Below are 22,835 nucleotides of genomic sequence, written 5' to 3' on the forward strand. Positions count from 1 at the left end.
ATTAACAACTCAGTTTTCATTTTATTGCTGCGGAAACTATTTAGTACTTAAAATTAAACTAATTTTGGTTTTAGAGGATTTATCATGCCAAATTTCGTTTAAATTTTCTTATTACTTTAATAAATTTTTTAAAATTTTTTTTAAGTGAACTGAAAATAAAACGATTTTTTTTAAATATTTCACTTTGTGCCTTAATTTTTGAAACTTTAAAAAACATCTAAGAACTTTGAAAACTAAAACTTTTTTAATGCTAATGTGAAATTTTAAGTTTTGGTTACAAATTTATCTAAGTTTTGTAAAAAATAAACAAACGCTCCTTTTATTAGCGATTCTTTTTTTTATTTATTTTTTAAATGAAAATTTTATTTATTTAACAGTCTCATAATTAGCTATACATAATATATTTTAAATAAATTTCTTTTAGCTCTTTGCAAAAAAAAATTTTTTTGCACCAATATTAACAAGTAAAAACGCGTTTAATTAGTAACTGCAATCGCATTTCGATCCTCAATCTAACGTTCTATGATATCGAAATTCACATTTTTTTTGCATTCTAATAAAATAAACAATAGAAAAAAGTATGTATAAAAAAATTAAAAATTATTATTCAACCAATAGCTATTTAGCAATAAAAAAATATTTTTTTTGTTTTTTTTTGGCGTCTGCAAAGAATGATTTGGACAAATGGCTCTTGATGTTTAATGATGTTTAATGTTGTTGGTATTATAATTTAACTTTTAAAAATCCTAAGCTTAATCATCTCTACTACATTTAGACGGCGAATCCAAATAAATTTTAAGCGCTCGTTCTCTTCGTGGTGAGTATAAAGATCTTATAGTGCCACCAAGTCTATCTAAGCGAGCCTTTTCTTTAGTGCTTAATTCCTTTCTTTCTTCCGGTGTTAGCTCTTTCAATGGCTCTGTATTGTCCCTTTAAATGAATTATTTTATTATAAAAAATCATATTGTATTTCTTTGCATAAAAATACTTACTTATAAATATAAACACAACCACATATTGAAGATAGTAATGGATAATTATCTAATGTCATAGGCTCCTTTAGCCAACTCAAAGATGTATTTAATGTCAATAAATATATGTTATTACATGGAAAAGCGCTACTATTAACCTTAAAGTTTAAATTTAGTGTAAATCATATATGAAAAGATAAAACTGAAATTTTCATACCTTTGCAAATGAAATATGGTCCTCTGGTATTTGCGAAATTGAAGATAAAACTTTTCGAATTTCACTATTTTCTATAATAAATGAAAGAAATTGCACATTATGTAACTTGAAAATTAATTATTAAAAAAATATTTTAATAAATCGAGCCTAATAATATCAGTTATGCATCCTGCCGTACTGATAAAATCAGTAATGTCAAATAGTAGTAAAAAGCGATCAATTTTAATATTACTTTACTTACTTTCTAATGTTATTTCTTCATATTCTCCTAGAACATATTTAGATGGGTACCATCTTCTGACAAACAAAGTTAAACTGTTTTCACTTGTAGTGGTTTTCACTCCGTCATCACATTCTTGTACTATAAACTATAAGAAATTGCATACTTAAAATTGAGGCGAATAAAATTGTGAATCGTATCAAAGTACCTCACAGTTTATAGACATTTTCAAATCTCCTAATTTATAGTCATCTGGTAAAATTTTAATAGGATTTCTCCCACTTTTCTCCCACAGGCGACAGTTTTCTAAGGTTAATGTTTCATAGTACTTTGAATCTATCCTATGTAATTGCGCAACAAGTTGTTTTTTAGCTTCTATTGCAAGCATACCGAGCTTAAATATAAATTCGCAAACTACAGGCAATTTTCCAGTTTCGTCATTCAATTCTTTCCTTCTCATAAAATATATTTTTGCCTTTCGCTCTCCTTTTTTCGCTTCGCGACCTATTTCAATTACTAGTTGCTCTCCATCTTTAAATACACTTAAATCTTCCTGATTCTTTGGACATTCATTTTTTATTGGGTCACTTTGCTTTTTAATTATTTTAAAGTACTCTGCAGATACATTTACATATGGCTCCAAAGCAATTTTCAATGAACCAACTTTCATATATTTGTCCACAAAAACTTTTAACGTTCTTGGTACTTTTTCTTCCGTTTGTTTTTTCTCAGGCTCGGTATCGGTATCGGTATTTGAATTCGGTAAATTATTTTTATTTAAATCGTCTACTGATAAAATATTGCATGCTCTAAAATACAAATGTTTTTCGAAATCAATAAACTCCTCATCATCACTAGAAATTCCTTGATTCAACATTTGTCGTCCCTTCGCTTTCCTTGATGAGAATTTTTCTGTGTAACTAAAGCCATCTAATTTATTCGATATAAGATTTTCATCTTCGGGACTGGAAAGTTGCGGTGAATGGCTCGTGCTTGAAACTTGACTTGAACCCCGAGGATTTGACTCGACTAACGTGCGATCTCCATCAGAGAGGCTACTGTCTTCACTATTACTACCAGTAGAACTACCCTGCGATATTGATATCTGCGGTGGTGAGCACCTTCCACTCACAAAATTTGCGCTGCTGTTACTGTAATCACCATGTCCCGTTGAAGAATTACTCATAAAATTATTTAAATCACTATAACTGTTTTGCATTCCATTCATTACTACAGCGTCAACAACATCTGATCCACAACCATTATCATCTCTACGATCGAAAGATGGAGATTGCCTTGGAGTAAGAGCAATTTTCATATCCTCTAATGAATATGGTATACCTAATACTTCTAAATTTTCATTTTCAACTACGGGGATTGTGATAAAAAAGCAATTTACAGATGAAAAGTTTGATTCAACAAATTTCTTGAAGTCCACTTCAGTTTTTATGGCGCTTGTTGAATCTTTAGTAACATATACTTTTTCGCCCGAATAATAGTTGTTAATAGAAATAAAAATATCAGAATTAATGTGCAACTTTTTTGTTATTCTTTTTTTCAACCCTCCTAATTTTTCGTTTTCATATACTCGAACTGAATAAGGTCCGTCTAAGTCATTTGTATTCAAATCTATGACAAATACCTTAATTGTTACACCACCGCTTTTATATTTTTCAAATTCTTCATCAGGTTCGCGAATTTCTAACAAAAAGTCTATATCAGCAGGCAGCGTTTTTAAAATTTCACCAAATTCTTCCTTTTCACGTCCCTCGAAGCTACATTCGATTTCTTCTAAATTATGGTCATAAGCTACTAAACGACATCTTTCTATAGAAGCAATGGCACTCACTTTTAAAGCCGTATATGCAGAATCTAAAGCAGACTCCAAATCAAAATCGCGTGGAACATATATTTTCGCGTCTTTCATTTGTTTTAGTATAGGATTGAAAAAGTATACTTTTTGGCGTATTATGTCTGAATCATAGTTTCGATTCACTTTTTTAGTTTCTTCATCAGTTTTTATCTTTTCTAAAAGCTTCTTTATATGCTCTGGAAATTTATCTACCTTAATGCATTTTTCATTCTTCTTTCCATCAATTTGACGATACATTAACATGTACGCGTTTGTACTTGAACTATACATATTAGAGTAATACGCTTTAAATGAACCGCCTCCAAAAGACTTTTGAATATCTTCTTGTGTTATCTGAAAGCATAGTTTTATTTATATACTATTTAGCAATATGCTACAAGCATGTATCATTTACTCACATATGTTACTGTTTGGTCGTTGAAACTATACCATTCACCATTTTCGAATTCCTTAATATACGCATAATAATGACCGCCCGAAGCACTACCAGAATGAATCATAATAGCAAACAGTTCATAAAGAAATGGACCATTTTCATTCTTGAAATTTAGACGCCCATCTATGCCATTACTTGTGTCAATTCCTTCATCATCCTCCTAAAAGTATTTAAAAAATTTAATAATTATGAGTTAAGAACTATTAAAATTTTCGACGCAAAAATATTAAAATTTAATAGACAATCAAAATTACAACATTTTACAATATAAATATTTGTTTTATTTTTGAAAATATTAAATAAATACTTTAGATAAGTTACAATACTAGAGCATTTGAAAACACGATAATAGCGATATAAATGGAAGTGAGAATTTTTTTTAAAACTCAAACGTCATGAAAAAAATTATATCAAAATATTTAAAACAATATGCGACGTAATCTACGGAATTAAAAAGTTTGAATTTCACTTCGTGGTATTAAATAATTTTAGAAATCAAAATTGGTATTAACAAGTTTTCAAATTAAAACATTATCAGTTCTCTGAGGTATTGCCGACTTTATTGTTTTTATTCTATCTAGTGCATGGATTTATCAAATAATCGATAAGAAGCTTATCGGGAAAAAACTAAGGTAATAAAAGAAAATACTCGAAATGGTTTTGCTACTTCTAAACGAAACTTCGAAAACAAAAAATGAAAACCGAAATATATTTATTGCTTGCGTTATTTTTTTGTCTTATACAAGCGAGTCCGCTTTCGTTTAAAGTTGCATCATTTGATAGAAGTCGAATTGTAGGAGGTGTTGCAACCAATATTCGAAAATTCCCATATCAAGTTTCACTACAGGCTTGGGACTCCAACTTTCATTTTTGTGGTGGATCAATTATTGGAGAAAAATGGATTTTAACAGCTGCTCATTGCACAAGGTATTTTATAAGATTATATAAAAAATTCGATTAATTTTCCTTTTTTAATGTCAAAAAACAGAAGCACAACTCGTAAATATTATGTTCGTGTTGGTAGTACATACCACGCTGAAGGAGGCTTCATATATAACGTATCACGTGTGATTAATCATCCACAATTTAATCCATTTACTTTTAATAATGATATTTCATTATTGGAATTAACAGAACCAATCTCAATTAAAACACGAGCAGCTATTATAGATTTACCACCAAATGACCGTGAAATTAAAAATAGTTCAATGGTAACTCTTTCTGGTTGGGGTTACACTCTTAACTCCAAAGAGTCCAATGATGCTTTGAGATTTGTAAAAGTTTATACTATAGAATTTGAAGAATGTGTTAAGCGTTTTGAAGATGTTGTTGGAGCTGATGTAACTGACAATATGTTTTGTGCAGGCTATCCCGGTGGAGGTAAAGATGCTTGCCAAGGAGACTCTGGCGGACCAGTTATGTTGAATGACGAATTGGTTGGTATCATATCATGGGGTGAAGGCTGTGCTGCTGAACAATATCCAGGTGTTTACACTAGAGTTGCAGCATTACGGGATTGGATCAAAGAACACTCTCATATTTAAATAATAAAAAAAATTAAATCCAAAATGCCGAAGGAAACAAATCCCTCGGCATTTTTGGATTTATAACATTTAAATTTGAAATATGAAATTTATGTAAACATTAATATTATTATTTATAAATATAAATTTTGAGTACTAATTTTAAACCGTGTAGTCATATTTTCTAACTTCAAATGCATGTGTCAATTGGTTAACGAAATTTTCTTATAAAACTTACTAATTTGGTAACTGAAAAACTTATAACTAAATCAGTATAGTTCTACAACTATAGAAGTTAAATGAATGTTATAAAATACCATTTTATTTGTATATTTGTAATTAACTGATCTCTATAAATAACATTACATATAGCATACAAGAGTTTAAGTATAACTTTTGGTTCAAATATTTGATGTACAGGAATCGTTATTATGGACAAAGGCAAAAATGATATTATTAAAATCTTAAGTTATTCTTAAAAAAAGATTTAAATTTATTTTATATTAATCGATAAAAACAATTTACTTGTAATTCATTCTCGTGATGACTTGAGCTAGCTGTTGTCGCGATACCGCTGCAATTATCTTCTTCTAAGGCTGTTCCACTATCAGTTGTGCTGCAATCATCGAGCACTCCATAACCATTGGTTTGATTTGTGTTATTACTTTGTAAAGGGATATGCATGCCAGATTCTGAATCTTTTGTAAAACCGTTTAAATTCAACATTTGGGGAAATGTCACTCTGAAACATAAGTTTTTTACTATAAAACACTACTTTTTACTATAAAATTTTACTATAAAATTTTAAAATTTCTATTATGAATTAAAATTATTCCTAAACTTTTCACTTACTTATCATTCAATTTTATTCTGTGAAGAGTTTGATAATCAAAATCGAAACGTTTTAAATGCAAAGTTAGTATATAAGGGAATTTTTTAAATTTTAAGCCCTTATGAGCATCACATTTTTTGTTACATTTCTCGCAAAAGTATTGATTGTTGCCATCTAGTATCTCAGGTTGAACAAATGCTCTTAAAGCTTCTTCAATACTTCCGTAAGCTACGACGCTACCAAATGGACGTACAGGTAATGGGATATCCAAAAATGTATCTTCTCGCGATTTTTCAGTTTTACATTCTAAACATTTTACATAATCTATCATTTTACCCTCATATAAAATATTAATGAGATTAGCTTGATCCGTATTTTTAAATTTGTGCTCTAGCGCATCAAACATAACACGACATAGTTCTTGAATATCATGTTGTTGCCAAGCTTCTGTAGAATCCCATCCAAAGCTTTTGGTTAAATCAGTAGTTTCAACCGCATTTTTAGTAGATGTTTGAAGATTTAAAAATAGTCTTTGTAGCTGATAAGGTATAATATCATCTTTGCTATTATCAAACTCACATTTATAAAGAGCATTTCGAAATTCCGGAGTCATAAATAATGCTTGTAATAAACTATTTAAATAGCATGTCATGGCTTGATTAACAAGTCCAACATAGCCACAATTTGGGGGACGATTTGATTGAAAACGGCTTCCTTTGTCTAATTTTGCACTATTTGAGGTTGAAGGAGTTGACTCAATTGGTTGAAACATAGGTAAAGCTGGTGGAACTGGAACATTGATTGTTGTTTCAGTGAAATCAGGCTCTGTCGGACTGGCTGATGCTCCCAGAGCTAGATCATCATCTGATAATAAATCTGTATATTTTTCCAAATGTGATTCCTTATCACTTTGGTTAACGTGATTGTATGAAGAATCCAAATTTATTAACTCATTAGCAGCTTCAACGTTTTCTAACGAACTAGTCGGGAGATCTAAGAGTAAATCTTCGTTAGATACAACGTTTACTTTATAAATGTATTCATCAACTTTGTTTGAATCGGATGGTTGTTGACATTTTTCTAAAGTTTCAGTTACACAATCTCGAGAGTTTTTATCTAAAAACTTATTTTCTACATTGGCTTCATTTACAAAACTTACGCCGTCAACTTCTATTGCTGATTTTTTTAATTCTCTATCTTTAAAAGAATTTGGTAGCTTATTATTACCTTCTCCTTTTGATATTTTAACTTTACTATTGTGATCACTTTTCTTCTGTAATTTTTTTGATGTGTCACACGATTCTTTCATTTCAATTAGTTTTGGAACACTTTCAGACTCTTTAGTTGCAATAATGATATTTGACTCTTGCTTATGATTTTTTGTTTCGTTTCCTTCTTCACAATCGGCAGACATTATTTTGGCACATGACAATGGCTTTACTTCAGGATCAACAGAAGTTGTTGAAATTTTGGGGTTACTGAGTTCATCATTTACCGTTTCCGTATCTCCTTCTACATTTTGCTTGCTGGCACAATTTTCATTAATTTTATTAGTAATCTTTTTTGATTTTAGAATAATGGTCCTCCGACCCACTGGTTTGTCATCAACTGAGTTGCCAGTTTGTTTATTATCAGATGGTATTATTCCTGGGGATGCAGTCATTTCCGATTTATTTATTAATTTAATAGAACTTGATGATTTAGTTTGCGACTTTTCTTGTTGATATGATATTTCTTTTGAACTAGTAGTTTCCGACAAACTAACTTCAACTGAAACTAAATTATCTTTTGGATTAACTGAGGTAGATATATTTTTTTTTGAAGATTTTTTGACATTTTCCTCGGTAACTAAAGCTGTATCTACAGTGCTTACATTGTCTGTAAGCGTTTTTTCTGGTGATTTTTTAGTAATTTTTGAAATCTTCTTTACAGAATTTTTTTTTTCTTTGTCAATTTCTTCTTCTTTAGAAGCTAAATTAGACTCAATCGTAGTATTGTCCACTATTTTTTTCTTTACAACCACTTTTTTAGTTGATACCGATTTTGTTTTTGACTCATTCTCTTCACAATTTGCAACCGTTTTATTACTTCCATCAATTTTAGTCTCAGAGGTAGATATTTTTTTTTTCACATTCAATTTTTTAGGAGGAGATTTTTTTAAATTTTCTTCACATTTTGGTTCACTTTGCTTAGTAGGTTGTATTTCAACTGTTGATACAAGTGTTGGAATATTCGTTTCTTGTTTAGGACAATCAATAATAGTTTCAGAAATCATTGTCATTGATGTATTAGCTTTTTCTGTTATAGCAGCAGAAATTTTATGAAACGTTTCTGAAATATTTACCGAGTCGATGCTCTTTTCTTTGAATGACGTTTTACTCGATTTTTCACAATCTTTACTAATTTCCAGATTAGCTTCTTCAACATGCAATGCATCACCGTTTGATATGGTTGATGATGATATGACGGCTAAATTTTTGGTGCTCTTATTTATTTTGTCATTAATATTAGTGCTGTAGTTTTTTAAGCTTTGTTTAGTTCCTACTGTAGATACTTTAATTTTACTTTGAATTGTTACACTACTTAATTCCGAAGTTGAAAGCATAGTGTCAGGAGGACTTAAAATTAATATATTTTTAATTTTTGGTACAAATCCAGGTAATTTGTAGAAAATTGTATCCTTTTTATCATTAAGATATATCTTAAAAAATAAAAATTTTATATTTATATTTAAGATAAAAATTCAATTAATATACTTACAGATTGTTCCTTTTCAGGCGGTTGAAGAATTAAATCAAAATTCTCATAAGAAAATTGTGTTTTAATATCATGTATAACTTTTGCCACTGTATGATTTGGACGAACGATAATACTAATTTTTTTCTGACTTGAACCTGGTGTTGTATCATGAATAGTACATATCGTTTGTTCGTCTTCAGTTAAACACACCATATCTGCAAGATAAAATTATTTTTATGTAAAAAATACTTTTTTTTTTTAATTAAAAAATTCAATTAAATTTCTAGCTATTTTACTTTTAATAAAGCCACTATGGAAAAAGAAGAAAAAATTACTCTAGTTGTTCGAACATTTTTCAAAGGAATTATATTATATTATATTATCGAGAATGGGGTTAAATGTTAGTGAAATTGTCGAAAGGCGGAGAAGCGTGGTTGCATAAAAAATTTACTTGATTCGTTCTAACAAAGTTTTTTGCCATCCTAATCATTAATAATTCGTTAGAAAAAATATTTTCATTAATAATAATTTAGAATCTTTAAATACCTTAATTTATTTAATTAATTTAAGAAAATAATTGTATATCATTTATAACATTGAGTAAAAGTTACATGTCTTGAAGCTTTCCTTTCATCTGAAATTTTCCTTTTCAAATTTGAAATCTGTGCACACAATCAATATTACACTCATTTAGTATGCCTACATTCCTAAATTTATAAAAAGCCATTAAAGGTTAACAACTTAACAATTTTAAACTTTTGAATAAATCACAATTATTCACCTACACACAAGTATTGAAGGAAAAAAGAAAGAAAAATAAATACCACGCCAAAATTTTAAAAAGTTTCCGCGCACAAAATTTTGGAAAACCTATTTTTATTATAATTTTTCTCTTTTGGAAAATATTGAATCAAATATTTTTAATTTTTTTAATTAAAACCAAAATTATAGTTGCACTGCAATGTAATTATTATATTATACAATATTATACAAATGATATATATTATTTTTATAATAATTAGTTGACAAAAGAAATTTTTTTATAGTTTTATAAATAAATTCATTTGCTGCTAAACCATTCATATAAATTTTAAACGACGATCTAATTTTGACTCTCCAATACTAAAACAAAATAGTATTTAAATTTTATTCTAATTATGCGTTTAAATTTGTAAGTTGAAAGTATTGCCGCCCGTAGAGGTTATTGTCATAAAATAATTTCTTCGCCAAAATTTTTGAAATAAATTCATGTACACTTACACTAGTACGTATAAAATATAAAAACACTATAATATTAGGATTTCAGAAATTTTATAAGAATTTTTATAAGAAATTTTTTTATATTACAAATTGTATATATTATTATGACCTCCAAAATATTGAAATATTTAACATATAAATTTTAATTAAATATTTTAATATTCAAATGCAACATTTTAATATTTTATTACAAATTAACAATTTTTATACACAAACATTATTTATTGTTAAATTTCACTTACGCCATTATTAAAAAAGTTATAATGTACTCGTATTTTTATTTTAGATTTCAATTTTTCGAAGAAAAAACCTTATTTTGCGAAAATTATATTCGTAAAATTTATTTAAGAGTTTAAATAGTGTTCATGTTGTCAGAATCATGTATGTATGTACAATATGTATGTGTATTATTATATTTGTTATTCTATTTTCAATTTTACAATCACGTTGATATTAAATTTATTGTTAAAATACAATGTTATACACTTGTGTAATTCTATACAAGTTTAATAATTATAAAAGTAATAAATTGCTTAAACAATTTTTAAGAAATTAAAATAAATATTTCCAGAGACTTGGCAAAGATCTTGATCGAAGTTAGGCGTATACTAAAAATTTTACAAATTTTAAAAGTAAGAATATTTCAATTTTTTATTTAATGTATCAATGTATTTACTCTCGCTTTCTAACACATTTCTTAAAACAAAAAAAAAAATTTAAATATATAAAATTTTTGTTTATCTTATAAAAGCAAAACACAATCGAGAAAAATACTTAAAAAAATTTTGTGTAAAAATTTTATCTTCTAAATTTAGAATTCTGTGATGGTTGAATTTTTTTTTCTTTCGAATTCTTATAATTTTAAAAAAGACATGCCAGATTAATCCGACAAAGGTAAATCCATTGAAAACAAAAATGTACAAGTCATTTAAATTTTGTACATTTATTTTTTTTTTACTTTTATTTCTTCAACAATATTTTGTTTTACACAACAAAATTTAAATATACCTACATATATTTTAAGATTAAAATTAATTCACAAATAATTCAGTCTCAAACAAAATATTTTGAAATTTTTTGCAATTCAATTAAAAAGGATTTTCGAATTTTTTGGGATGATTAATAAAAAGATATAAGAATCATAGAAATAGAAGAAAAGAGACAACTTTCTATATGCAAATTAAATTTGTTATACAAATATTTTACAATTGAATAATGGAAAAATATTTTTCTTTCGCGATTTATTTGTTATACAAATTGGGTCAAACAATTACGTCATAAGATTTATGAAATATTTTTCATAAAATATTTTTAACCGCGCACATCAATTTTCCACGCAATATCAACGTTGTTATAAAATTTTCTTGTTTAGCCAGTCAAATTTCATCAAATTAGTTGCTTTATCATTAAACAATCTTTTAATTTCCTATTCACTTTTTTTAACAGAACTTTATTAATTTAACATAATTTTACAAAATATAAATTTATTCATAAGAAATTAAGTAATTTTAAAGTTATAAACAATATTTTATAATAATTTTAATTTTCGACTTTTGTTTAAGAGAAAGTCATACAAAAAAAAATTATTTGAATTACAAAACATCGTGCGACATCTGTACATTTATTTTAAAAATTAAATTTTCATTAAAGAGAAGCCAGAAAGATCACAAATGAAATCCGAATAAGTGAACTCAAAAATTTTTATCATATTTTTTCGTTACAAAACAAAACAAACACGATTTATTTTATTTTTACAAAATAAATTCGATTTTTTTTCATTTACTATTTATTCAAATTTGAATAAATCTGCGGATAATATCAAGGTTATTGAAAAGAACCTTAAAATCTCCTTTAAATAGCATATTTTTGTCGTATATTTCTTCCAAAAATGTTAATGAATATTTTTTACAATTAATCAAAAAATATATTTTTGAACCACGTTTAACTGTTAAATGAACGGACTTTATCATCATTAAATTAAGATTATCTAATATTTAATTATGCAAATAATATACACAAATTCATATACATAATTTTTAATAAGAGAGTTTTCTTTTGCACGTAATAAATATTATTGCTCACGATGCATTAACAGATATTTCAAGAAAAAAAATTTTTTAATTAATTTCTTCTTATAATTTTTAATAAAATATTTATTAAAACTTTTGAAGAAACGTTGTTTATTAAAAGAAAAATACAACACATACATACATACGCAATACATACACATGCATAATTCTTTAAAGCTTTTTCTAGATCATCCAAAAAAAAATTTAAAGGTTTATACTCATCAACATATTGTGTATAAAAAAATTATAATATCTAATATATACTCGTATGTACATCATTTATATATGTACATAATGTGTAACATATGTCAGAAATATCATGAATATTTAATAAGCACATAGATATAATTTGAGTTCTTTAAGAAAATTATAAGAAAAAGAAAATTAGCATACGTAAAATAATGTGAAACACAGTCTCTTCAAACTCAATTCCGCAAAAACCTAGTAAAACCTCTCTAGAAATTTGATAAAAGTTACACATGATAGTAAATTTCTTACGTCCCAACGTGAGTTAAATGAAAGTAATCTATACGCATAAAAAAAATTTTGCGCGTGAATAGGACTCTTTGATAACAACAAAATATTATAATAAAATTGTGGAGAAAAAAATTTTTTCCTCATATATTTATTAGAATTAATAGTGTTATTAATTTTATTAATTAATTTCAGAATATAAGTGCAGTAAATAGTGCCATCATTTCAATATGAGTAAAAAATAACTATGCAAATTTGGATTAAAAATCAAAATGTTTTTTTAAAATCGGAACTTTCTTGAAAGAAATTATAAGACAAATTTTCGTATTCTTAAAACAAATCTACATAAATACATATTTTATCAAATTATAAATTAAAAGAATCTTGGCATTAAGAGAAAAATTATTTGTAAAAGAAAAATTGATATTTCCCGAATCATGCTCACATATCCATCCATACACAAATCTAATTGTATTATGTAGTATATTTTTTTTATCTAAACGTATTTCAATTTCGAAAGTTGTGTAGCCTAAGATAAATGAAACACTTAATATCAGTTTAGAAAAATCTTTTAATTATAAATAGTTACTATTGCCTATAAAATATTCAACTTACAGTCTAATTCTTAAGATATAGTTCTTTGGGCTCAATTTTTTCAAAATATATAAGCCAAATAGAAAATATCAACACTAGGTCCTTATTGTAAATAAGGACCTAGTTCCTGTAACATCTCAGTTCTCTTAACCCACACAACATAGTTTCCCACACAACATCTATTGCTTTGTTCTCTTAACACTTTCACACAAGGACTTTATATATGTAATTTGTAGTGTATTTAAGTATATTTTCATCCAAACACTTGTTGATATACGAATTAAAAATTAAAAAATTTTAAAATCAGTCCTTTAGTATTCATTTACTCAAAATTTACTTAAATTTCACTTAAAACCGTTTATACACATAGTAAATAGGAAATAACATTGATCAATTTAAAATAAAAGCAAATGAGTAGAAATATAGTGAATTTTGAAAAAGAAGGGATAAAAAAAAAATCCAAATAGTAAATTTAAATTTATAAAAATTATAACAAACTCTTTGCACTATGAGCTGAAGAAATTTTCTGAAAGTAGCTAAAATATTGCACCATAGAACACTTACATACATAATAATTATTAGTCATCTTTATATCGGATCGAAAAAATGAAATTAAATGAAATTAATTAAAGAAAAAAAAAGAAAACAAAATAAGCCAACAAAATAAATTGGACTCTGATTTTAAGGAATGCTTAAATATATATAGGTATACATATGAATGTACATATGTATATATAAGTATGTGCCTCATAAATAAACGTGTGTTTAAATGACAACTAAAATAATATTTTTTAATTTTTTTTCTTAAAAATGATAATCGAGAATAAGATTTCAAACAGTTTAGCCAAAAAATAATTCTAAAAATACCTTTTGCGGAAGTTTATTTCCTAAACTTTCTTCGATTTCTTTTTTAATATACTTTTTAAGTTTAAGAACGCCTATATATACGCTTTTTTTTAAATAAAAATAAAAAATAAATATCAAAAGATTATATAAATACAAAAAAAATAAAAAAGTGTACGATTCGCGTATATTACCAAGAAACCGTCAGAAATTTTTTCGATTAAATGCGCTTTATTCAACACGAGTATCCTAACTAAATGAACTAAATACACAAATATCGTCACATTGCAATTTTTTCCTCTCCTCTATTATAGTAGGATGTAGAAAATCGTACAATTTTTTAAGCATGTAAGTTCTGAATTCTTAAATTTTCATTGATTTAATTTTAGAAACTGAGAGAAAAAATTTTTCGATTTTTTTTTAAGTAGAATGAATGTAGTTATAATTTTGCTTTTGATTCCGCTGTGATGAAAGTCGATGGCAAGCAAATTAAAGACATTTAAAATTATATAGTATTTAAATAAAAAAAAAAGTTGTCATTAATTTATACTCTTTACACATTTTTAAGCTTTTTTTGTTGTTTTGTTGGCTTATATTATTATGATTTTGTTTAAATTCGTAAAATATGTAGCTCTACATATGTAAGTATGAATACATTTATGACAATATTCTTTATGACGAAATTAGAACACACAAAAATTAAAAAATTTAAACTAAACAAAAATTGCAATCATAATAAATTTGTTGAAGAGTTGATTATCATAACTGGAATCTTATTTAAAAGTATAGCTACGTAAACTAGAGTATTTCTTATACCTAAAATTTAAAACAAAGTTACTGAATTGAAGTATGTAGTATAAATGTACTCATTATGTTGATGAAGTCAGGATCAAACAATATTCGTTATAATCACAACCGGATTTACAATATGTCTATGGCGTAAAATAACGGAATTACTGAAGTAAGTAAAAATTTGTATAGGTTCAAATGCCTATTCTAAAAGGTCCAAAAAATAGATTTTGAATAAAATTTTCAATTCATGTATGTATTTTACTTACATATATTCCAAAATAATTATACATATACTTTGCAAATTCTAATAAATTTCTAACCTACATATTATGTGCGTTTCCGTTAGAATTAAATTTCGTTAGGACTTTAACTAAAATTTTGTACTGTTCATTAAAAATAAAAGCGATTTTTTTTAAATTTGATGGGTAGGTACCCGTTAAAATAAGTTGGTCATGAACTGTAATCTATTTAATTTTTAAATTAAGTCTTGATTTATTAAATTATTAAAATAGTCTTTACCAAAAAAAATGTTTTTAGAAAAATTATTTTGTGTAATATTAGTCAGTAAAAATAGAATTGAAATTGTATTGAAGTATACAAACTTTTCTTAAAGGATGAAAAAAATATTAACTTAAATCATGTTAAGTTAATACTCAACCATTAATAAGTCAACCATAAGTTACATTTAGGTTACATTACATTTACATTACGAAAAATTTGTCAATCCGTCTACATTTATTATGTCAATTTATAATTTGGATTGCAGCGGGTACAAGATGGACAAAAACAAAAATTTTAAAACAAAATTTTTGACTGGTTTGTTTTGAAAATTTGTGGATACTGCTTATTTAAAGTGTGATGTCAGTAGAAAAGATTAACAAGTTTTTTAATTGGGATCACTCCATTTCTACAATGAAACAACATGCTTGGATACTAAAAAACCGGTCTTCACAGAAACTTTATTTGAAAATTAAATAAAGTAAATAAATACTGCAAAAAAAATTATATTTAAGCTAAACAAAATTTTGTGTAGTGTACCTCTGAAACTTCTTTATATCTACATGACCAATTTTATTTTTATGTTTTATGTTGTACTAAAATGACAAATAAATTCTATTTTTAGTAAGGCGAACAAAAATAAATATGCATGATAAACATATAGTACATCAAACGTATACTTATACATGACCGCACTTCGAATATAAAAGAATTCATTGGCTGCTATCCAGAAACTTAATTTATTTCCATAATTAATGTTATAAAAATTAAAGACCCATTCTTATAAACTGAGGTTTTGTATATTCCTACAAATGAATTGCAAACTATCAATGCAATTTAAAGGCACTAAATTAACTTGAATATTGTTATTCGAAAAACTTTTATATTTATCAATTCTTGTTGATGTTTTTGTTTTGTTTTAATTTACACTGCGTGCATTACCTTCTTTCAATTAGGTCAACAAAAATAAATTCAGATTATATTAATCCCACAAAATTTCGTTTAGTTTTATAAAAAAAATATGTTTGGGCGACGAAAAATATTTAAACGTGAGGTATTTTTAAAAAAATATATCAAACTTAAATTCGATAAAACTCACCGGATTTCCCAATATGTTGTTTTTCAAGTCCAGCCATTTCTACAAACTAGAAATATAAATCAGCTGTCAAAATGACAACACGTAAATCGACACAGTTGTTTACTGGTAAATAATCGATTATTAAAAACTAGTGGTAGTAAATTAAAAACCAACAAAGTAGCATAAAAAAATCACAAGAACTGCATAATTCCGACGGTTACCATTGCACGTGAATTCATTTCAAAAATGAAACAAAAAAGCAGTTTTTGTATAAAATTTTATAAATTTAATTTTTAAAGATTTACTTTTTTTTTAAAATATGCTATTATTATTTTTAATTTACATCAAAAGATTAAAACCACGTTTCTGAAAAAACTCTTCAACACAACAATATAGAAGAACAAGTTAATCATATGGAAATTTCTGAATATTCTAAAGAAACCGAAAACCATTTCAAAGAGTTGCACTATTAAAAAAAAGCTAAATATGTTCAGTTCAAAATTTGAATATATATGGTATACTCTATAAAATGAAAGTAAGTATTCTCTAATATAGTTTGTATGCACATGCATTCTAAAAGTACAAATAAATAGATAAGCGTTTATTATTGTATTGATATACTTTCCAAAAGTTCCCGATATCGATTAATCGATGCATTAACAATTTTTTGGATTTTGCTGTAAATTCCTATCAGGTTCTTCAATATAAGAACTTAGATATTAAAGCAGTACAGAATTGAAAAAAAATATTTTTTTTTCTGTCTTGCAAATTTTTTACCTTTTTTTGTATAATTACAATTTAACTCTATTAATTTAATTGACAATGTATTCGTATTCCATTCTTTTCGTATTGAAGATAAAATCATTTAAAAACTTCTTAAATAATATCTTTTGAATAAACACAATACTTGGCAACACTCCCAATAGCTTTAAGTGGCAGAAATTAACATTGTACTGTCAAATTAGTTAACGCATGAATAAGGTGACTCCCAATTTTTTCACTCGAAAGTGCTCGAATAATCTGGAAAACTTTATTCTATATAAAAGCATTATCTGAAAAGAACATTTTTCTCATAATAAAAATAAAAGGCAATTAGTTGAAAAGTGTGAAAGAGAGTATTTTAATTTTTATTTAAATAATACATAATAAAGTTAAAAAAAAATCGGAAAATAATCAGTAATAAATATTTAATTAGAAATTATAAAAATAAAAGAGCTAGTTACATATTTAAATAAATAGAAAGTTACAAGTTAAAATCAAGTAAGTTTAAAAGGAATTACGTATGGGCCTGCATTCATATTTACATATGTACATACATTTATTTATAAATCAGTACTTTTACTAATTTACAAGAGTTGCGGATGACAAAATTTATATTTTCCATTAATTTTATTAATAAATTTACTAATTTTCACTAAGAAAAATCATTTTTATGATGTCATCATACTAACATTTTTCCAATTACGATCGCCATAAATAAAATTTTACATATATTCATACATACATATGTGTGCATATACAACCGCATATAATTAAATTAACGTATTATGTATTTACATACATATATGGTCATAAGATTATGTTCCTAAATAGACTTTTTTAATTTATTTCAGATCACAAAAAGAAAAATGGGTAAAGACTTCTATAAAATATTAGGCATTAACAAAAACTCTACCGATGATGATATTAAAAAAGCATACAGAAAGTTAGCATTAAAATATCATCCAGATAAAAACAAAACTCCAGAAGCTGAAGAACGATTTAAAGAGATTGCAGAGGCTTACGAAGTGCTTTCCGATAAAAAGAAACGAGACATATTTGATAAATATGGTGAAGAAGGTTTAAAGGGTGGAATGCCAAATGGTCCCGGTGGTCCTAATGACGCAGGTGGAAACTTCACATATCAGTTCCATGGTGATCCCAGAGCAACATTTGCTCAATTTTTCGGTAGTTCAGATCCGTTCGGAATATTTTTCGGTGGAGATGGAAATCGCATGTTTGATGGGTCAAACATTTTTATGGAAGATGATCATGACATATTTGCGCAAATGAGTGGTCAAAGAATGGGAGGTCCTGGAGGAGCATTTAGATCACAATCATTTAATGTGAATCAATCTCCAAACAGAAAACGACAAGTTCAAGATCCTCCAATAGAACACGATCTTTATGTTAGCTTAGAAGAAGTTGATAAGGGTTGTGTTAAAAAAATGAAAATATCCAGAATGGCTGTTGGACAAGATGGTCAATCTCGAAAAGAAGAAAAAGTTTTAAATATAAATGTTAAGCCAGGATGGAAAGCTGGAACAAAAATTACATTTCAGCGTGAAGGAGATCAAATGCCTGGAAAAATTCCAGCTGATATTATTTTTATAATTCGCGACAAGCCTCATGCACTTTTTAAAAGAGAGGGCAGTGATTTGAAATATTCTGCAAAAGTCTCCTTGAAACAGGCACTCTGTGGTACTATGATAAAAGTTCCAACATTATCAGGGGAGGCTCTGTCGATAAATACTAGTGGAGAGATTATCAAACCTAACACAGTCAAAAGGATTTCGGCAAAAGGATTACCTTTCCCAAAAGAGCCCTCAAGGAAGGGGGATCTTCTTGTTGCTTTTGACATCAAATTTCCAGATTCTTTGGGGAATGGAGCAAAAGACATATTGAAAGACGTTTTGCCAAATTAAATGCGGAGAGAGATGAAGGAGATTTGCTTTTAGGGCAAATTCGTTAAAGAATCTAACCATTTATATTAGTAACTAATTGATTTACAGAACGTAGGACCACCAAGGATGGTAATTGCGGCTGCATGTGTAAGAATTTTTATTTCTGTTTCATATTTAGTATATTTATTTAACTTAAAACATAAAATAATATGACAGAGATTTTATAATAATCAGCTAGTATGTAAATGTGACATCTAGCCTTTGGCTAAACTGTAAGAAATTAACGTTACAATGTATAAATATTATAATGTAAATTTCCAAAAACAATGTAGTTAAATAATATAAATTAAATATTTTAAGTTTAATGAAATGAATGGCTTAATGTGGTATTTAAAAATCAAGTGTATATATTAAGTAAGCAATTGTAATTCGTATTATGATGCTCTTAAACAAAAGAATATTAAGAAAATTAAGAACACAACATTTTCTAACAACATTTTGTAACATGGATTAATATTTTTTTTTTATTTCTCTAATAAGTTTTAAAAGTACGTTTTAGTACAATAAAAATATTAAAAAAAAACTAGAAATTTTAACTTGTATATTTTGGTGTGTCATGTGAGCAGAATATATGAAAAATGAATAAAAATTTAAATTTCAGAAAATACGTTATTTAAATATTTTAGTCATATATATATCTGATAATGGATCTTTGCTTGTTTGGAGAGGAATTTGCGATAATTTTCCCCCCTTTTTCAAAAACCCTTTTTGAACAAATTTTTAAGCCCCATTCTGTGCCTTGACATTTTTTTACTGTATGAGGAAAAAGAGAAGTTCATAGAATGTAATTACCAAGTGGGATGACTATCTTCGTTATATTTATCAAGGAAGTTCATTGCGAGAATACTTCTCAACTAACAATCGCTCTTTGTGTCAAAAGAGGTATAACTCAATATCAATTTATTTCATTACATATAAAAAGCATGTTGAAAATCCGGAATAATCCGGAATATCTACCTTTGTTTTTATACATATAGGAATACCTAGCAGAAAGGGTTGATTTTTGATAACTCTTACAGTTCTTTGAGTTTATTTTGATGCTCTTAAATTTCAAAAACCATTTTTCCTTAATTAGAGATATGGAAAAACTAAATACATATGTAGTTTACTTTGGTATACTCGTATCTGTAATGTCTTGAATGCACGACATTTTTTCACATGATCTTTTCATAAATTTAAAAATGAGCTATAGAATTTCATAAAAACGTTCTTTAGTATTTTCAGTACAGTTGTAATTTTGTATAAATAGACCGTGTTTCATATTAAGAGTTAAGTAAGAACGCAATTATAAAAAATCCTTAACCTTCAGGATGAATCCATATAAGGCAAATATTCAACAGCCGTTTTACATTCATCACATTTCCAATGTGAAGCTGTTCACGAATTGAGTCAAGTAATTTTTCTTCCATTAAACTCTATTCCTATAATCCTGTTGTCTATTTTAATATACTAAACACTAAAAACTTACGTAATATATGAATAGCCTATGTTATCATGTTCTACGATATTTTAAAAATAAAGAAGTTAAATATTGAAGTTTACTGAAACAAAATAAATTTGAAAATAATAAGTATAATATAATTTAATTATAAGTAAACATTTAACATTTCACTGTTTAAAAAAATTAAATTAATAATTTATTTACAATTGATAAATTTTAGTGAATTTAATATTAAGTACACATACAATTAATTAAAAAAAACAAGAAAGAACATTCTTCTTATTGTCTAAATACCGTCTTGGTCTAGTTCAAATTGTTTAAATTCATGATAAATTTCACATTTTGAACGTGAATTTTAACTGGAGTGTATAAAGTGATTATTAATAAAAGTAAAAGTTTGAATTTATATTGAAATGAATTATAAAGTGAATTTTTTCATCATTCTTGTGTTAACAATAAAATCCAAAATAAATGCACAAAATTATGATGATGAATTCAACATTGGAAAAAATGAAAGCCAACATTACGCGATCCAGAGCAAAATTATTGGAGGTGATAATGTTGATAGTTACGAATTAACAAATTTTGTCGTTGGAATTTATATTGATGATGGAGAATGGTGTGGAGGCTCAATAATATCAAGTGAGATTCTTTGTTTTTTGAGAATCTATTAATATAGTTTAATCAAAACTTTCTTTTATTTTATTCAGGCAAATGTGTAATAACGGCCGCGCATTGTTTATATGAGTAAGAAATAATTTTGGTGTAACTTTAAAAATTTAGATAAAAAAAAATCAGTCTTGTTAATCTGGGCTGTTGAATTTATGAACTTAAATAAAAGAAGAATTAGGTTTTGAAATTGTCAATACCTTAAGAAATATTAAATTTCATTGTTTATATAAAATTAAATATTTTGAGGTAATGTTCGCTCTTTCAGAACAAATAATTATTGCCCCATCATAGACAAACATGTATCGACTTACGGGGACAACTTTCATGCTATAAAGATTCACGTGCCTTACACATACATAAATATCAAACATGAACATTTAAATTGATTTCGAAATTATTTCGATGTACATACATATGTATATTAATTTCCCCAAATTTAATGTTGACTTCTTTAACTCTTTATTTACCAATTGTTAGAATTTGCATATAATCTAAACAACTTACTTCATTTTAAAAATTTCGTTTTAGGAAAAACAAAGCTAAGCTTTATTTTGGTTACATTCGACTATCTTCACCTCCTTCTGGTGCTGTGAATATGAACGCTAGCCATGACGATTTCATTATTCATAACGAATTTAGCCCAATCACACTTGCTAATGACATTGCGGGAATAGTTCTCAGGACAACCTTATCCTTTACAACACGTAAGAATACCTTTTTTAAATTCTGTTTGCCATAATAAATACTAAATAGTACAATAATTATAAAACTAATTATATTTTGATATGTTGATTATCGTCTCTTAAATTATTAATAAATTATTGTGTTTAAAATTGGTTGAATATTTATTTTCATAGAAATAATTCAGCCAATACAATTATTTTCAAAGTACGATTCCTATAATTATTCGTTAGAGAGTGGAGCCGCTACTTTATGTGGTTGGGGATTTACTTCTGATTCTAGTAAGTATAAAAGCAATAGAAATTAAATAATATTTAGTATATAGTGCTAATAAACTTTATGCTTATATTTTAATATGTTGTTTCAAGTTTATTTTTTGAAAAACTTTGGATATCAGATAACTGCATGTACATACATATATTTTTCAAGGTACAACTTTAAGCGATTTTCTTCAATATGTTGATGTTTATCTAATGTCTATCGATTCTTGTAAAAAATTTTATCCAAATGTAACAAAATTCAATTTGTGTACAACATCTGGCTCTAATGTCGCGAAAGGAGGGTGCAGAGGTGATTCCGGTCATGGATTAGCTGCACAGATAAACTCTTCCAGAAAATTGATAGGAATTTTATCATTTAGAAGTAAAAATGGTTGCAATAGTCTGGACCCAAGAGGTTATACCAATATTGTGGAATATTCCAACTGGATATGCCAAAATTTTAGAGTGTGCTAAATAAAAATTAAGATAACTTTATCTAGACAACAACTTTATAAACTGTAATTTATACCAATTTATTATTCTAAATATAAAAAAACTCAAAATAAATACCCATATCATAAAATCATATGTAAATTTACTGCAAAACTTTTGAATTTAATTTTTTGAAAGTATTGAGAG

The 22,835-nt window shown here is 26.6% G+C and overlaps 4 protein-coding genes across 7 annotated transcripts; 3 read left to right on the forward strand and 1 right to left on the reverse strand.

Moving 5' to 3' along the window:
* Positions 1 to 323: 323 nt before the first annotated feature.
* On the reverse strand, positions 324 to 16,467 carry LOC129614801 (ubiquitin carboxyl-terminal hydrolase 47). Of its 4 annotated transcripts, XM_055529676.1 has the most exons (11): positions 14,246 to 14,298; positions 14,076 to 14,157; positions 8,833 to 9,026; positions 6,093 to 8,773; positions 5,766 to 5,982; positions 3,680 to 3,877; positions 1,617 to 3,614; positions 1,430 to 1,556; positions 1,189 to 1,259; positions 993 to 1,129; positions 324 to 930 (listed from the first exon to the last, which is right to left on the reverse strand). In XM_055529676.1, the coding sequence occupies exons 3-11, from the start codon at positions 9,022 to 9,024 to the stop codon at positions 753 to 755; spliced, it is 5,799 nt and encodes a 1,932-aa protein (XP_055385651.1). In that variant the 5' UTR covers positions 9,025 to 9,026; positions 14,076 to 14,157; positions 14,246 to 14,298; the 3' UTR covers positions 324 to 752. The 4 variants fall into 4 exon arrangements, with proteins under 4 accessions (XP_055385651.1, XP_055385654.1, XP_055385653.1 ...); XM_055529679.1 differs by lacking the exons at positions 14,076 to 14,157; positions 14,246 to 14,298 and adding an exon at positions 16,441 to 16,467; XM_055529678.1 differs by lacking the exon at positions 14,246 to 14,298 and having other exon boundaries at positions 14,076 to 14,224.
* LOC129614803 (trypsin 3A1-like) lies at positions 4,228 to 5,407 on the forward strand. The gene is made up of 2 exons (XM_055529682.1): positions 4,228 to 4,644; positions 4,706 to 5,407. Exons 1-2 carry the CDS (start codon positions 4,412 to 4,414, stop codon positions 5,259 to 5,261), a joined length of 789 nt encoding a protein of 262 aa, XP_055385657.1. The 5' UTR covers positions 4,228 to 4,411; the 3' UTR covers positions 5,262 to 5,407.
* A 966-nt stretch (positions 16,468 to 17,433) lies between the features above and the next one.
* On the forward strand, positions 17,434 to 19,709 carry LOC129614816 (dnaJ protein homolog 1). The gene is made up of 2 exons (XM_055529712.1): positions 17,434 to 17,679; positions 18,033 to 19,709. The coding sequence occupies exon 2, from the start codon at positions 18,048 to 18,050 to the stop codon at positions 19,101 to 19,103; it is 1,056 nt and encodes a 351-aa protein (XP_055385687.1). The 5' UTR covers positions 17,434 to 17,679; positions 18,033 to 18,047; the 3' UTR covers positions 19,104 to 19,709.
* LOC129614759 (brachyurin-like) lies at positions 19,452 to 22,670 on the forward strand. The gene is made up of 6 exons (XM_055529605.1): positions 19,452 to 19,468; positions 21,101 to 21,225; positions 21,294 to 21,330; positions 21,784 to 21,959; positions 22,113 to 22,217; positions 22,366 to 22,670. The coding sequence occupies exons 1-6, from the start codon at positions 19,452 to 19,454 to the stop codon at positions 22,668 to 22,670; spliced, it is 765 nt and encodes a 254-aa protein (XP_055385580.1).
* The last annotated feature ends 165 nt before the right edge of the window (positions 22,671 to 22,835 follow it).

Source organism: Condylostylus longicornis, unplaced genomic scaffold, assembly GCF_029603195.1.
Source record: "Condylostylus longicornis isolate FDR11 unplaced genomic scaffold, ASM2960319v2 ptg000119l, whole genome shotgun sequence".
Lineage (NCBI taxonomy): Eukaryota > Metazoa > Arthropoda > Insecta > Diptera > Dolichopodidae > Condylostylus > Condylostylus longicornis.

Excerpts from the sequence above, each read along its gene's own strand:
- LOC129614816 (XM_055529712.1), top strand. The coding sequence starts at position 18,048 with ATGGGTAAAGACTTCTATAAAATATTAGGCATTAACAAAAACTCTACC.
- LOC129614801 (XM_055529679.1), bottom strand. The coding sequence starts at position 9,024 with ATGGTGTGTTTAACTGAAGACGAACAAACGATATGTACTATTCATGAT. Across the intron at positions 3,878-5,765 it reads ATCACGAGAATGAATTACAA|GAGGATGATGAAGGAATTGA; the intron begins GTAAATTGTTTT and ends AAATACTTTTAG. Across the intron at positions 3,615-3,679 it reads ACGACCAAACAGTAACATAT|ATAACACAAGAAGATATTCA; the intron begins GTGAGTAAATGA and ends CTATGCTTTCAG.
- LOC129614803 (XM_055529682.1), top strand. The coding sequence starts at position 4,412 with ATGAAAACCGAAATATATTTATTGCTTGCGTTATTTTTTTGTCTTATA. Across the intron at positions 4,645-4,705 it reads ACAGCTGCTCATTGCACAAG|AAGCACAACTCGTAAATATT; the intron begins GTATTTTATAAG and ends GTCAAAAAACAG.
- LOC129614759 (XM_055529605.1), top strand. Across the intron at positions 21,960-22,112 it reads AACCTTATCCTTTACAACAC|AAATAATTCAGCCAATACAA; the intron begins GTAAGAATACCT and ends TTATTTTCATAG. Across the intron at positions 22,218-22,365 it reads GGGATTTACTTCTGATTCTA|GTACAACTTTAAGCGATTTT; the intron begins GTAAGTATAAAA and ends ATATTTTTCAAG.